Source organism: Schistosoma haematobium, chromosome 2, assembly GCF_000699445.3.
Source record: "Schistosoma haematobium chromosome 2, whole genome shotgun sequence".
NCBI classification, from domain to species: domain Eukaryota; kingdom Metazoa; phylum Platyhelminthes; class Trematoda; order Strigeidida; family Schistosomatidae; genus Schistosoma; species Schistosoma haematobium.
In genome coordinates, this window is record NC_067197.1 from 38,312,474 (window position 1) to 38,329,608 (window position 17,135).

At 35.7% G+C, this 17,135-nt stretch overlaps 1 protein-coding gene across 1 annotated transcript in view; it reads left to right on the forward strand.

Moving 5' to 3' along the window:
- The first annotated feature begins 2,142 nt into the window (after positions 1–2,142).
- PEF1 (peflin or Penta-EF hand domain-containing protein 1) overlaps positions 2,143–17,135 on the forward strand; it is a 45,444-nt gene continuing 30,451 nt past the window's right edge. Inside the window, exons 1-2 of the mRNA XM_051215146.1 lie at positions 2,143–2,337; positions 10,952–11,017. Coding sequence (XP_051068330.1) covers positions 2,274–2,337; positions 10,952–11,017 — 130 coding nt within the window. The 5' untranslated portion in view covers positions 2,143–2,273. The remainder of the gene's footprint in view (positions 2,338–10,951; positions 11,018–17,135) is intronic.

A 17,135-nucleotide genomic window follows, 5' to 3' on the forward strand; every position in this document is an offset into this window, starting at 1 on the left:
ATTACTATGAATAAAAGATATAAGGTAACATTCAGCAGGAACCACGCCTGCATGGCCGACCCATGCCATACGATCAACTCCCATTGATTCAATTCATTCTTCCCGCCCTCTTCATCGTTTGATTTATCGCCGTGTTTAATATTAAGTGTCCATTTCACACATTGTCTCGTATTAGGGCCCAATGCCACTACAGAGTGACCGGAGATCAGTCGTGATAATGGAATTACATTGAATATCGACCTATAATGTGGAACTATAATTGTTAGACATTAATGTTCCTACTCCAGTATACCACAGTCTTGAATGTCTGAGCGATTGAAAGCTATATCCTAACCTTAATGATTCTGGCTACCTAATTCTAACCGAAGTCAAAGAAGCTTATATATATGGGACATTGTTTTGTTCTCATGTCGTAGAAAATCTTACATTTGAGCTGTCGTTTTTATTTTTCTCCAGAAGTCGTAGATTTTAGTATCAGCTTTGATCAACACAACTTCATAATACTTGGTAGTAATCGATCTATCAATTTTGATACGAATAGTTGAGATGAAAGAAATAATGATCCGAGGGTCACTTCTAGAACGTTGAATACACTATCGTAACATAACATCTATAATACGGATCCAGGACAAGACTCCAAATTACTCAATACTTCGTATTTCCCATTCATGCTCTTCTTACAATAAATCACATTATAGCGGCTACTTGGAGATTAGTAACAAGTGGGCACCAAAATATATGCAAAATGTCGTCCAGTCGATTACCATTTATACATCTAGATATCATTGCTGAAATTCGACGCGGCGTTCGTCGCGATCGCAACTGAGAAATTCAGTCGACCAATGGCTAAGCCGTTTGTTTCAGGTTTACAAAAGTTTTAAGTGATACATGCAATTGTAATGCCATCTGTTCACTGTAAAGTTCATAATTCGATCGACTATCTTCGTGTGTTTCTTAATATCAATTTTCTCATCTCAGATAGTCAATATGCTGTTAATTCTGCGGTCAATATTCGAGCCAAAGTTCGTAGAATATACGTTTACAGAAATGCTTACTACCTTATGTGATCGTCATGTGCCTCCAGTCATGACGAAGCGCTATAACGTAGATGTACACAGGCTAGAGGTCTTGGATTATTTATCACTCGAACAAAAAAGATATTGGCGACTGCACTTTCATTAAGTGATTCGAGACATCTGGATCGTAATTCAGTATCACACTGTCGACTTGACCTTCCATGTACTGTAAGATACAGTTGACTTCACCGAACATGGCTGCGTCGCTTACGGTTCGATGTGCTCAGAAAATACATTCAAGTCAGATTAACCGAAAAGTATTATCAAGAGATCTAGGGGATGATATAAATGCAGAGAACTTCTACGGAACCTTGTTTTTATCACACATACAAAAGACTCTTCGACACTATGTGGAGCAACCATTCGCCTTTTATTGGCTATATTTATGACTTCAGTTTGAAATTTCAAAATTTTTTGAAGCTTGGTGTTTGATTTTATGACGTTGAAGTAAAACAATCAGTATAAAAGAAACTCCTAATGTATCACTCACTAACTGCTTGAAAGGAAAGAACGTCAAAAATAATGGATGCAGTACCGTTACAAATTATTAAAAATGGAATAAAAATGTCATGTGGGTGATTACTGGAAGATAGCAAAGGACATAGCTCAGGCTTCCACTAAACATAATGTGCATCAGAGTGAAGCACACATCTGGAAAATGAAGATTTTTAGTTAGGAGAGGCTTGGAACGTTTGCTACAGGCCGAACCGAGAGCCCGGAATAAGTGAAAGGCCTCCTCGAAGAAATCTGGCCGCAGATCTTACTTGGCACTGAGGGACGGAGGCAAAGCCGAATTTCACAGAGGTAAATGTTTTCAGGCCAAGCTTACTGTCAAAATACAAGCTAAGTTCAACTATCTCTATAGAATCATGAAAACGTGAGAGCACATAAACAAAGGTATTTGCACGATTGAGGAGTCAAATGCCGAAGACATCATTAACTTAGAAATGATAGAGATCTTCGCTGCTAACGTCTTAGGCAAATCAAACTAAAAATAGAACACCTCTTAACTGTAGTACTACTTGAGAGGCTGGTTTATACAAGCCTGTGACAGATATTGGTTATTGGTTATATGACCTTAGTTGAGTTTAGTCTATTTTTCAAATAAGCATTAGCGGTTATTGTGCTTAGGAAACGAACATCAATCTCACAGAAAACAGAACGATGGATGAACTATTTAGATAAACGGTCTGGAATATGGGATGCTCTCAATCCATCAGTGTTAGAGAAATAGTCGATTGTGGAGAAAAGCAAATTTCAGGTAAATTTTATCGTCAAATATTTGACGATAAAAAATATATTTGAACATATGTTCACACGTCTGAAACTTTGGAGGGTTTACGAACATCACAAAACAGTTTTGGTGATCAATGAAGTGACAGCTGGAATTTTTTTCGATTTTTCGGGCTTAGATAGCACAGAAAGTATCTGAAATATCTTATCCCAATCTTCCAATTCCGGAAAAAATTTGACACATTTTGGGAAAATTTCGGAGAATCTGGTGTTGAAAATTTTGAGGAAATTTGTGTAAAAATTGCACTCAAACTTCAAAATTTCCTCAGATCCGAGGAATTCCCCAAAGTTACCCAAAATCCCCTCAAGCATTTGTGAGGGTCATTTGACATCAAGAGTTTCTCCAAAATAACCCAAAACTTCCGCGAAATCCTCCAAAGTTTCTTTTAACTTGGGAGCTCGAGATATTTCTCGAAAATTTCCTTCAAACCTTAGGCGATTCCCCAATTTTTTGGATTTTCTCCAAATTTTGGGGAAGGTCATTTGACTTTGAGGGGTTCTGAAAATTCCTCGAAAATTTTCTCTAAGTTGAGAGATGAGGATACTACCGGAGCTCACAAGTTCGGGGAAATTCAGGGGTATTTTGAGGAATTTCCCGAAGTCAAATGTCCCTCATCAAGTTTAAAGAGGAATGTTGGGGAAATTTTCGGGTTTTAGTGCCATTTCCCCAAAGTTTACCATAGCAGCTTCCTTGAAATTGAGAGCTCGAGTACGTTTGATGGTTTACTAACAAAATAATCTAGAACCAAATTATAAACTCAGCACCTGCTAAGGGAAATCTTTTACAATTTTAACTAATGACATCCATCTCACTCGAAGCAGTATCGTAGTCCTCAGAAGCTGTTTAAGTTCACACTGATCACTGTTTATACTTCAACGATGTGTTGCTAGACAGCGTTTAAAAAATAGTAATATTAAGAGTTACAAAAAATTGATCAAAGTAGACGAGTTTAAATGCAGCTTACAATGTTTTTCTGTCTTCAGTAATAAGGATAGTAGGTTGGTGAACCTGTGTTAATCTTGACAAATTGACTTCCAGTGAAGGTCTATTTTTTCCTTGAAAATATTCACTGATGGGGCTGATACCACTTGTTCGGGTAAGGCGTTCCAATCATTGACTACTCGATGAGAAAAACGGGACCCCACTTTAAGTTTATTGGATCGCGGTTTATGAACCTTCTTGGTATGACCTCGGAGATTATTAGTGCTGGAGGGAGCAAAAAGATCATATATTAACACCGAAATCATAATTAAAGATACGAAATGCCAGTATAAGGTTACCTTGCGTCCTACGATACGACAAGGGGAAAAGGTTTAGGCGTTTTAAACGCTCATCGTAAGGGAGTTTAGAAAGACCCTTCACTAATTTCGTTCCCACACGCTGGACACGCTCAAGCGAGTTAGTATCATTTAACAGACATGGGCTAGCTGCTTGGATACAGTACTCTAAATGTGGTCTTACATAGGTTGGATATAAAATTCGAAACATTTCCTAGTCAAAAGATTTGAACGCTCGACGAAGTGACCATAACTCACGAAAACCTCTGACAGCGGCTGCGTTGCCATGCATAGTTGCTTTTAATTCATGACTTATTATTGCTCCTAAGTCTTTATGTTCTTGAACTCATGGAAGAGACTTGCCATCGATGGTATAATGGTAACTATCACCGTGACCGACGTGCATTAGCACACTTCCTAGAATTGAGTTCTAAGCCCCAACCTCGAGCCCATCTAACTTAATCGTCTAAGTCAGCTTGAAGATCCAGATGATCAGCCTCACTTTTTATCGTTCTCCAGATTTTTACCTCATCCGCAAATAATGATGTCGACGACCTAAGCAACAGCGGTAACTCATTAACGTAGAGAAGAAAGAGCAGAGGGCCTAAGATTGTGCCTTGGGGCACACCACTTTTGACCGGCTTCCAATCGGATAGAGCCCCATTGACACTCACACTCTGTCTGCGGTCACATAAGAAGTTACCTAACCACTCCTGTACAGCACCTATCATTCCGAAGCTCGTGAGCTTCTGCATAAGACCTAAGTGTGAAACCTTGTCAAATACTTTGCTAAAATCTACGAATATCATATCGACAGACAGACCTTTATCTAAGGCTGCTGTCCAATCCTCTCTCGCAATAATTAAGTTAGTCAAGCATGAACGCTTGTTACGAAATCCATGTTGCTCAGAAGCTAACAGATTGTGTGAATCTATGTGGTTTAGCAACCTAACCCGAATTATCTTTTCAAGTAACTTAACGACAATCCTAGTTAGACTGACAGACCGGTAGTTAGATACGATCTGTCTCTGACCATCCTTAAATATAGGACTGACTATAGCGTCTTTCCAATATATAGGAAGCTGAGCAAGTGAAAGGGACATGTTGAGGAGTGTCGCAAAGGGCTTTGAAATAATGTCCGCAAGAGATGATAGCATCTGTGGATGTAACCCGTCAGGGCCCGGCATCTTACAAGGTTTGAGGTTAGTTATCAACGGAAGGACAGTCTCCTCAGTCACCTGTACAGATTCAATTGTTGGTATCTCGGTGTGAGTGGGACAAGTATTTGTTACAATAAACGTAGAGAAGACTTCTCTAAAATAGTTTGAAAAAGTCTCAGCTTTTGCTTGATCTGATTCAGCTCGTAAATCTGAATTTTCGTGTAACAGTAACTGGGGAATACCATCACTACGTTTCATTCGCTGTTTAACATACGAAAACAATCGTTTCGGACAAGTACGGCTATCATATGACAACTCTCGTTCGTAGGTAGTACGGGATTTAGCTATGGTTTTCTTACAAATATTCCGGAATTTCGGTACTCACGCTTAAATGACGCATGACCTGTCAACAAGAATAAGCCCCAGAGATGTTTCCTACGCTTTAACAGCTTTCGGGTTTCCTTATTAATCCATGGAGGGCAATGTGATAGCTTACGTGCTGACCATGAGATAAACGGCGACGTTACGGACTCGAATGTAGCCTTAAACTTATTCCATTCATCTTCGATCAGTCCATCCGCGTCGACCGACCAATCAGTCGAGATAACACAATTTCTGATTGCCGGAATATTAGCTCGCCAGATATTGAGACGGGATGGGGCAGATACAAATCGTATACTATGTGTACTGAACTTTAAGTGAAGTACAACGTGATCACTGTTTACTAGTGAGGGAAGGTGGTGAATATCAGAGACATCCTCACAGTGGTGAGTGAGGGCGAGGTCCAGCAGTGACGGATCATGTTTCAAATCAATATGTGTCGGTTTTGTGATACATTGTACAAGTGCACACTGAATAACGGTTGGTAAAAGGTCGCTATCGAAACCTCCATCTGGAGCTGTAAGCTCTGTCCAGTTGATGTGCGGTGCGCTGAAGTTCCCAATGGTGAGACAACATTCTGCCATACTCCAAGAACAGATGTGTCTTAAGATAAAGTCGTCAGCAAGGCAACACGGACGACGGTATGTTCCCCCTATAGTCACTAACCCATTTCTAGATTTAATCTTACAACATGATACCTCACATGTACTACTAAGATGAGCCTCCGATATGATTGATTGTATACGAAAGTGATCCCTAACGTATAACATTATGCCTCCCCCCTTGCGACTTAAAAATCTATCACTTCTAATACAGATATAGCCTGCGATGATGGAAGAACATTCTATATCCACTGTGAACCAAGTTTCTGTAACAAAAATTATATCGGGACTTAATTCATCCACCATCAGACTTAGCTCGGACGTTTTATTTCTAATACTACGGGCGTTCATGTAGCACGCACTTAAGGTGTTTTGGTAATCATTCATTCTACCCATACAGGCCTCGGAAGCATTGGATTCCCTTAATTCCCTTGATGGTAAGGTTAGTTTTGCCATTTAACTTGCGAGTTCTCAACTCCGTAAGAGCATTCTTCCACTTGATTTAATCCTCAAGCGGCCAATCTGGTCAGATACGAATATTTGAATCACGGGGTTTTTGTGCGTTTTTCAACAATATATCTCTTTCTTCAAAATTCCCGAGAACCAGCTTTTTACATTCGTTCTGTACACCTTTAGTCACTAGTAATAAGGAAAAGAGGTCGATCGACCTATTTTAATCCTTGCTGTTTGTAACACTGTGGAGATCCAAACTCATTTTGAATATATCAGCAGAAGGTGCTGATATTACGTGTTCTGGTAGGGAATACCAGTGATTCACTACTCAGTGCGAGAAACAAAGCTTCAGACGTAGACGATTTGATCTCGGTTTTTGAACTTTCTTCGAATGTCCTCTCAAATAATAAATCATAGACCGAAGAAAATTATAAAACATTAGTACCATGGTCATCGTTCAGCATACGATAAGCCAATATCAGATCACTCCGTAATCTACGGCAAAACAACGGAAATAATTTGGGATGTCTCAATCTTTCTTCATAAGATAAACGAGAGAGACTTTTTACCATTTCCCTCCCTCGTCTTTGGACTCGTTCCTGAATCCGCCTCATACTTGAAACAATGACTCGCTGCTTGAATCCCATATTCCACATGCGGTTTCACGAAATTCTGGTAAAGTACTTTAAAATTTTCTTCACGAAGTACTGAAAGGACCTACGAATGGCCCATGATACCCTAAAGCCTTTGGCAGCCTTGAAGTTGCTCGTAGTTTTAGGGTCGTTTCTTATTACGACTTCTAAATCTATATGGTCCATTACTTTGGATAATTCATCTTCACGTATTGTGTAGTGCTATGAATCATCATAGTTATCTAATTTCATCACCACACTCTTGTTAGGCTTTACTTTTAGTGACCACCTGCTCATCCATTCCATCGGTGAATTGAGATCATTCTGTAATACTATTCTATCTGACATACTGTGTACCAGTCTCCAAAGTTTTTTATCATCGGTGAAGAGTAGAACGGACGACTTTGCTACAGTTCGTAATGAGTAATGAGCAGATTTGTCAAACATGATATGCCTTCCCGAAAACCATGTTGTTCCATGGATAAAAGATTATGTCCTTCTACATAGTTTGTAACAGCCATCCGAACAATCTTTTCCATTAGTCTTACAACTGCATTGGTTAGACTAACGGGTCGGTAGTTAGTAACTGAATCTCTACTCCTCGCCTTACACACCAGACTAATTATTGCGTCTTTCCAGTCTCTTGGCAGTCTGGACTGCCGCAGAGGCATATCAAACAGTATGACTATAATTTCAGCAATTACATCCGACAAGGGCTTTCCTAATTCTAGGATGAATATCCTCAGAACTACTGGACTTGTCAGGTTTGAGATATTGAAGTAGGTTTAAGACAGTACATTCCTCAATAACTATGGGATCCATAGACGAGCCGCCCCATTGACAATTATTCATTGGTCGTTCTTCATTGCTGATAAAAAACACTTTACTAAAATATTCCAATAAAGCCTTAAGTTTCTCGACATCATCTCTTGTCAATATTAACAGATTTGTTTGTACCAAAAGTGATAGGATTCCATCGCTTCTCTGAGTTCACCTCTTTAAATACGAGAATAACCGTTTCGGACTATCTTTACAGTGCCTAACCAATTGTTTTTCATATGAATGTCTAGTCATGATAATTAACGCTTTATAGGCAATCCTTGTCCTACAATATGTCCATCTATACTGTTCTAAGCCAGTAGAGATGAATATATTCAAGTGCTTTTTCTTACATCTAAGATGTTTCTTGACATTTTTAACTATCCATGGTGAGAAGTTATTCGGTCTACGTAGTACCAGGTATGGTATAAACGAAGACGTAACTGAACTGAACTCATTTTAAATATGAACTATGCTTCTTCAACTGATGAGTCGGTATCTTCTGACCAATCTATCTTTGCAAAGCACACCTGAATGGCCGGTATGTTAGCTCTCCACACATTTGGACGAGGCTTAACCTAATCGTTTATCATGTCACAAGCTCTAAACATGAATGACAAAATGACATAGTTGCTGTTTGCTAATGGTAGAAGAATAGTTAGACCAGCATGAGTGAATACCAAGACTAACAAAGAAGAAACTTGGTTTTAACCAAAACGTGTGCATCTGGATACATGCTGTAGTAAATTATGCTTCAATACCGTTATCAAAAACCTACTATCAAAGGAGTTTATGGATCCTACGTTGGTCATCGTAGTTCAACCAATATCAGATGCATTAAAGCCTCCTAATATCAGGCATCTGTTCTTTGTACACCATACATGAATGTGTCCTAAAATAAAGTCATCAGCTAAGCAGATTAAGTTGCGATAGATGACATCGAGTATAAATGTACAACATCCGATAGTGAGTTCAGAGCTAATGACTTCATAACTTCCACTATCATGGGATTCTCAAGCAAAGGAGCGGATATTTATATTATTAGCTATATATAAGAGATGCCATCCCCTTTCTTACATCTTTGTCTATCACTTCTTTGGTAGTGAAATCCGGATAATTCTGGAGTAATATCGAAGTCGTGAACTAACCAAGTTTCCGTCACAGCTACAATGTGTGATCTTGATTTGTTCACTAATGCTCCTACTTCACAGAATTTATTTCTTAGACTAGGAGCATTTCCATACAAAACTCATAGGAAGAACGACCTATCCACACAAGCCATGGCAACATCCGCTCCTAAGACCTGACTGTTTGAAAAACCACAAAATATATGAAACGCTTCACGATTTTGCGTGTCATCCTTGCTTAGGAGCCATGCCAATCTTTGTATCGTTCCAATTTTAGTGCATGTACTGCCAAAGCGAGTGGACTTATGGATGTTACTATTCAGATACACTCTATGGTAGATTTTGGTCATTTGCCATCCTATTTCTTTGTTTTTATGATAGTTAAATGTTATTAAAAAAAAACGCCAATCTGAAATCATGGAGTGTTTGCTCAATATAGCGATCCAATCTCTAGTTTATTATCAGGTTACTCCTATTGACATAGAATCAAATTGTAATAAATAATAGATGATATAATAAAACTCGGAATTAAAGTAGGAAAAATCGTATGTTTAAAAATCTCCTGTGATGTTAAATACAAGGCAAGAGTATTTACAATAGGTCTGAAGTAAAGAGGATACTTTTAGATTCATTAAAAGAAATTAATTTCGCCTGACAACAGATACATTTTAAAAAATTCTACATTTTCAGTTATGAGTTTTTATGACAGTTTTCACAAATTTTTAAGTCTTATTAGGTGAAAATCTTTTTTTTCTTATGTATTTTGTAAAGGTGAGTTAAGCTCTTAAAAATCATTCCACTTTTGAATGATAAAATTATCAAATGAATGCTGATACCCAGTTCATTTAGAGAAATCTTTAAAAGTTTTAACATCCGTAAACGAAATAGTAATTTCAAGCTAGTCCTCTTTCAAGTTTTCAGCATAAATGAAATTTGCATTTATGGACTAAATAATTTCTCGTTAAATGAATACCGTATACCATAAGCTACGTAACGTTTTATTAAAAATAAATTTCGGTTTATCAATATCCTCAGCGATAATGTATCCTAGACAAAGGATATTCACCATGTCATGTAAAGTTTATTTAGTGATACAGAGTGCTGGTTATTATGGTTGTTAGCGGGACATTGATTGGATAGAAGCACACTCAAAGCACGATTGCTTTAGCGCACGCTGATTGGGTAAGAATTAGCCAATCAGCGCTAGTCGATACTTGAAGAACACTCTAGAAACCTTCTCATGTAAAAACTATAAATATATTAAAGTTTTTCCTATTGTGCTTTTTACTTTCATCTAACTTTGTTATTTGGAATACAATCTATTTCCTGTTTAACCGTGTTCTGATTTGAGGACGTGTCTGGTGAATCGGTGTCCGAGAATACTAAGCAATAGGAATAGCTGTGTTGTAATAAAAGAGATTTATAACAATGGTAATAAAGCCTTCTTTAACCACTTTCTCCTCTGTACTGGTTTAATATATATTAAAAGCTATTGTGTTTTTATTAAGACTGACTTTTCAAGTACAGGCTGCAATTTTTAGAACGTTCATGTTGTTGTTACGGTTTGCACTTGAGAATTACTACCAGATTATGTTTTTATGTCAAGGACTAAAGATTTAACCCGATAAGCTTTAGATGTTTGAAAAATATCTTGATAATATTTTAGTACGCTAGTTGATACATTTTCTTCTTGGATAGGGGGAAGATAATGAAGCTTAACCAAGTAAATCAAAAGAAACAAAAGCAGTAGTGTTTTTAAGTAGTCACAACGGATGAAGATGGAAATGAGTATTTTGGGTCTTAGTTTATAAGAGATGTACCTGTAGAAGGCTGTAAACAAATGTCGTCAATCAGGGTACACTTATTTTTCTTTCTAGGCAATATACTATGATACATTACTGATACAATTGCTTAGTAATCGACTTAGAATAATTTATTGATAATGAGTAAGTTCCTGTAATAACCTATTTTTAAACTTTATTGGAATCAGGGAGTTGAAATTTTGTTTGTTTTATAAAGCCTTACATATAAATAGATTGTCTGATGAATTAAAACAGGACGATGTAGACAAGATTTCTAGATCCTATATACAAATACATATAAGTCGCTTTCGTGTTTTCATTTATGTAGATCATGTTGATCATGACCATTCATTGACTAAAGCAAATGGTGAGAAAAGAAACTCTCAACTGTATAGTAAGTAGTAACTTGTCTTTCCTATTCTTTCTGTTTTCTGTTTATAATTTTATAATTGGCTGGTAGAAGTTGTAACTGCTGCGGTGGAGTGATTATCCTTAGTTCTTTACTTTCGAAAATTATCTATTTTATCACTTAAAATATGTACCAGGTTGTTATCTGGTTGTCTGCGAAATTTTCCGAATGTATCGTTTCCGGGACATTTGGTCAATTTCCTGTTCGGTTAATGATTAATTGATATATACTAGGACGCGACTTTTATAAAAGATTACATTTTCATCCCTAAAGCTTACTACATTAACTCGGAATGTTGGGCTGGCCACAGTGGATATGTCCATTTTAGATATCTTTGGATACAGCCAGCCGTTACCAAAAACCATCACATTTGTAATCCCTAGTATTATCCTTAAGACAATCATGTTGAATACTTCAAGAGTATTAGAAGATAAAGATGAGTCAAATAAATATGAAAGGGTTTTCATCACGAACTGACATCAGCTATAATAACAAAACTCTATTTAGCCAAATGGATGAGAGAATTTCGCGCCAAAATCCAAGACCTGTTATTTAATACCTGATTGGTTCGGCCATAAATTATAGTCTCGTCCGAAATTCTAGATTATTTCATGTTACAACTAATGTTAAATTATCAAGTTTTTAAGTAATAATAAAGTTATATCAATCAAGTTGAAATGTGATCATTGAATTTAATTATTTGACACTTAAAAGTACACATCGTTCTATGTTTAATGATTGGAAACAATCTATTTGAGTCAATGAACTTAAGTTTACTGATAGTATAATACAAACAATTTGAAGAGAATCTATATTTTATACAGTTCTAAAGTTGGAAATTTTCAAAATGAACTATTCAAATTGTAAGTGACCACATTCGTGACTGAGATGTTAATCTTATTCGATTATAGATCAATAAGCGAAATTGTATAGTCTACACAAAATTAATCGAATACGATAATGAATAAGAATGATAAATAAAATTCTATGGGGAGGGGAAATACTTCAATAATTAGATTTTAGTGCTTGCTACAAGATTTAATGGTTCTGGTTTCGATTTTATACAAGGTCGATGAGGTGACTGTTTATTTGATGAAGACCGTGGTTACTATAATAATTTAATTGGATTTCTGTAAGTTGGTTTCATAAAACGAAATTACTGAACACCAGTACACGCATTTAATGTTAAATTTAAAATTATCATCTAGCAGTAACATTGAATGCTGAATTAAATATTCTATGAGGTGTACAACATGGGGATTCAACAAGTTTAGATATAACAGAATTAGGCAATAAAACTGAAATGAACATTGATGATGGGTCAACACATAGTATCAATCCATATTGTCTTCACTAGTAATAAGATAATCACAACCATTGTGTTGTAATTACAATTATCCTTGTACTTCTTCCATGTCATCTTATCAATTTCATTGCAACGTAATTTCGCTGTAACGAGATAATTTGTGGTAAGTTGGATTCAAACGAGGTCTTTTGTTCTATATAACTGACTGATCAGTTTCCTATTGCAGCTACTAAACTAATAAATCAATATCACAGTCGATCGTACTTAATCCTTTTTAATGATATTGGCTGAACGACGTTTTTAACCTACAGTCTATGATTACTTTCTACTTAACTCAAATAAAGTATTTGTTTCGTACAACCAGGTCCCTGAATAAATTTAAACAGATCAAGAACAACATGATTTGTAGAATAAAATAGATTTATACCATTTCACGGTTTCTCATCAGCTTCATCCAACCTAAAATTACAATTAATGACATAATTATTAACAAATCTTGATCATACTTCAGTTTGTGTTCGAAACGTTACCAAAATCATAATAATAGAAAGAATAGGGAGAAGGTGTATAAATAAATATAATTAAGATCGTTGTGTACTTACGTGCTGGAAAGTAGGGATTCAGAGGTTATGTACAGGTAATGAAATGAATAAGTGTTTGAGTAGACGATCAACATGATTAAATACACAAATATGTAAACATCAATAAGATTATGTAGAAGATGAATATCAGAAAATGAAATTAAAAAAAGCGATAAAGATTAGGAACAGGGTTGAAATAAAAAGATAAAACGAAGTAAGACTGATGTTTTTTATCGGCTAATTGTTATAAATGCATTACTTAAACCTACTTCATTCACGCCTCTCAGTAGGTATCTGAGAATTACATTTGTAAAGATTTCATTTCATTTCAGGCGTAGCTTCCAAGGAATGTAATTAGAAGGCCTCAAGGAGGCCCTTCTCTCTATCGTCTCTATGTATTTGCTACTGAAGACACACGTAAATTTATATAAGCAGTTAAAGGTGAGATCGGAAGGGTATTAATTTAACTTTGAATGGTATAATGAAGACTCGATATTATATAGTGAAACCAGTTGAGCAGCAGGGAAGCTTGTTTTCTGTCCTACCTTGACTCTGTTATTGATTGCTCTTGAAATCTCATCCGCTTGAAGGTAAGGCTGATGAAGACAGATTCCTTTCCAACAGTCGATTATTTATTATCTTTGGGTTGTTATTTTCCGTACTTCGTAATAAGTTTCTTTGAATATCTATTTCTTATGAGATGCTTTACCGAAATAGCCAACTCTTCATTTGCTTTGTCGTTTGAACATAACATCCTAGCCATACTGAAGAGCGTTTGACCACACATCTTTTTATAACTGATACGATAAAAGCTGTTAGTTCAAATACTGTCTTATCTATGTCTCTTTCCTACACTCTATAGCAACATTGTTTTGATTGTAGTAGCTTTGTCTGTTCACTGTAAGAGAATACAAGCCTACAATAATAGACTTTTCAGTACCTTGTAAATTACTAAACGGAATATGTCAACATTTCTCACGTTCCCAGTACTATGATGATGGGACAAAACCGAATTTTCTTTTTGTAACTCAGATTGTAGAATGTTTTGGTACATTTTAAAACAGCTTTTCATTGTGAGTTCCAGAAAATTTACTGTGCAAGAACAGTTGCATTTATAAATAGACGGTGATATCAAACCGTATCCATTTTACGCCAAGTAAAAATATAACCATAGAAGTAAGCGGACAACAGGGTCCAAAATGATTTATCTTTACACTTATAATAATACTTTCTTCATCTAATGTGGTCTGCCGGGTTTCAAAATATCATACCTTGTGGAGTGTTTCAAGCTAAATTCTAAAAATAACCACTATATGTGTTATATTAAAATCCGTCACTTGATAACTCTATGTATGGTGGTAGTTTTTCACATTTATTGTTCCTATATGTTTTCTTATTAATTCAATACATTACATACAAAGATTGGACTTGAATAAACTTTAACGAATATAAACGCTTACTTTAAATATGCTCAAACGATAACGTGCATTATTTTCAACAAGTCAAGAAAAAGTTCGATAGAACTCAATAAGATTGCATGTATTTGCTTTCAATCATTTACTTAAATGACAGCTTAAAAATCGAATATATATATATATATATATATATATATATATATATATATATATACAGTTTGTTTTAAAAAAATCAACACCCCTTAATGCTTGTAAAAAACAATCGGCTGGTGAGCTATAAGCAACAGAACTGATTTGGTACAAAGTTATACATTTTGATTTAAAACACCAGATTAAATATCTTCATTATTTATACATACCTATACAGTGATAAAGCTGTTAAAATGTCAAAATATCAAATAGAAAAATAGTCAATAAAACTGTTGGAACTAATTTATTTTTATATCCAGAACTAATCATCAACTTCATCAGTGTACTCATCATATTTCAAAATGATTGGTTAGAATATCAGAAATTCGGATAAGTGATCACATGCAGATTTACTTACTTACGCCTGTTACTCCTCGTGGAGAAGCATAGACCGCCCATCAGCACTCTCCACTCAACCCTGTCCTAAGCAATCCTACCTAGCTCTTTCCAGTTGTTATTCTTCCTTTTCATATCTAATACTACTTCCCAACGTAATGTGTTCTTTGGCCTTCCGCTTTTCCACTTCCCTTCAGGATTCCAAGTTAATACAGGCCTCGTGATGCAGTTTGGTGATTTGCGTGATGTATATCCTATCCAACTCCAGAGTCTTTCCCTAATTTCCTCTTCAGCTGGAAGCTGGTTTGTTCTCTCCCACAGTAGGTTGTTACTGATGGTTTCCGGCCAATGAATGTTTAGTATCTTGTGTAGACAACTATTTATAAATACTTGTACTGTCTTGATGTTGATCGTAGTAGTTATCGAAGTTTCAGCTCCGTACACTAGAACTGTCTTGACGTTCATATCGAAGATTGTGACTTTGATGTTGGTTGACAGTTGTTTTGAGTTCCACATTTAAATTTAATTATCAAAAATCATAATTCCCAATGATTATATATATAAGTATCCAAGAGTTCAAGCTATCACAGTTAATAAATTTTATTAGGTATATAAATGGATAGAGAAAAAAATTCCGTAGTCAATCGACTATAAATTAGACAGTCAAATAAAGGATAGTAATTAATTAGTCAAAATGGAGCTTATAATTTGAATTCGGTCAAGGTTAGACATTAACGCCGTTGAATGCGAGCTCAAGGGTCTAGAGGTTAAGAGTTCGCGAGCGAGACTAAAGGCCTTGGATTCGGATCCCTTGAGCGGGATCGTGGATGCGCACTGCTGAGGAGTCACACAGTAGACCAAAACGGCCGTCCAGTGCTTCCAGGTTTTCAATGGTGGTCTAACACCAATCGGTTCATGATCTCAATCAAAAACATTGAACTAGATTTTAAAAAATATTCAGAAACAAATGTTAGATGAATATTCATTAAAAATGTACAAACAAGTTTAGCAATTGATGTTTGATAATTATTCGTTTTGCACCTCTTCCTAACAATAATTAAATTTAGTAAATGTTAGAAAACTTCAAATTATTTACGTTCAAACTTTTAAACTAACTCTAAAGTGAATGAAATAAAATGCGATGTAAGACAATACAGGAGGCTACACAATTCATCAATGATTCTAGAAGGTTTCAGCTTGCATTTTTAGTAAATAAGAAAGAAGTTCTAAGCTTTTAGTTACTGGTATCCCTGGAAACTTTGATTTGATTTACTAATCTTAGTAAGCTTAACGAAGAGCTTTGCTTTTTTAGACATTTCTTGTCATTCAAATACCGTGCAATTGGAAATCGAGCTAGAATCAGTTAGACTCTCATTATAATGTGCGGTGATTGATAGACGAAAGGTAGGGTAAAACGAATGGGGAATATATCAACGTTTGATTGTTTATATAGGCATTATGTCCTTGATGGAATTAGTTTGTCTTTTGGAAAGTTAGCTTTAATTACTTAAACATCATTATTTTGGTTTAATGATTACCTTGAGCTTTCTGATCACTGTACTGTACCAGTTATTTCCTAATTAAATTAAACGATACCATTGTATTCAAAGAGTAAATTATTTTAACCTTATGGAACAGAATTCTGAATATATCTTAGACGTAGCCAATAAAATGACACAAAGGGAGTTATGATGGATTTTATTTAAAGTGTTTCCCGTAGATATAAGTTAAGTTCAAATCGTTGTTTCGTTTCTGTGAAATTTATTTGAGGAAATGAAATCTATAGATGACTTAGTAGTCTATGATAAACTTAGCATTCATACAGGTTTTGCTGGATATTAAATGTTAATTTGGTGTATGATTTCGGTTGATTCACATCAAAAACATCTTACTGACCCACCTGACTTTGAGACAAGTTCTTAGAGTTCTGGTAACAAACTACAAACGGTGGAGTTCACCCACACACAGTACATCTCTCTCGTCGAAACACTTACAAACAATAAGTAGTTAATTCTGATCAAATATTTATTTACATATCTTATATGACGCAGCACATCGTTTAATCTGTAGGCAAATATGAATTATTCCTTACGATCACATACTAATACCGTCGTTTGAATCAGTGACCTAGCTGACTACCTGGTAAATTTGTGACGAGTAAACTAGATCCTGAACGATGGATACAATGACTTTATCGACTTCTTTTTCCCAACATATGATTTAATCCATACGGTTGCCTGAGATTATATTTTTGTATGATTTTTATCTGTGCAAGT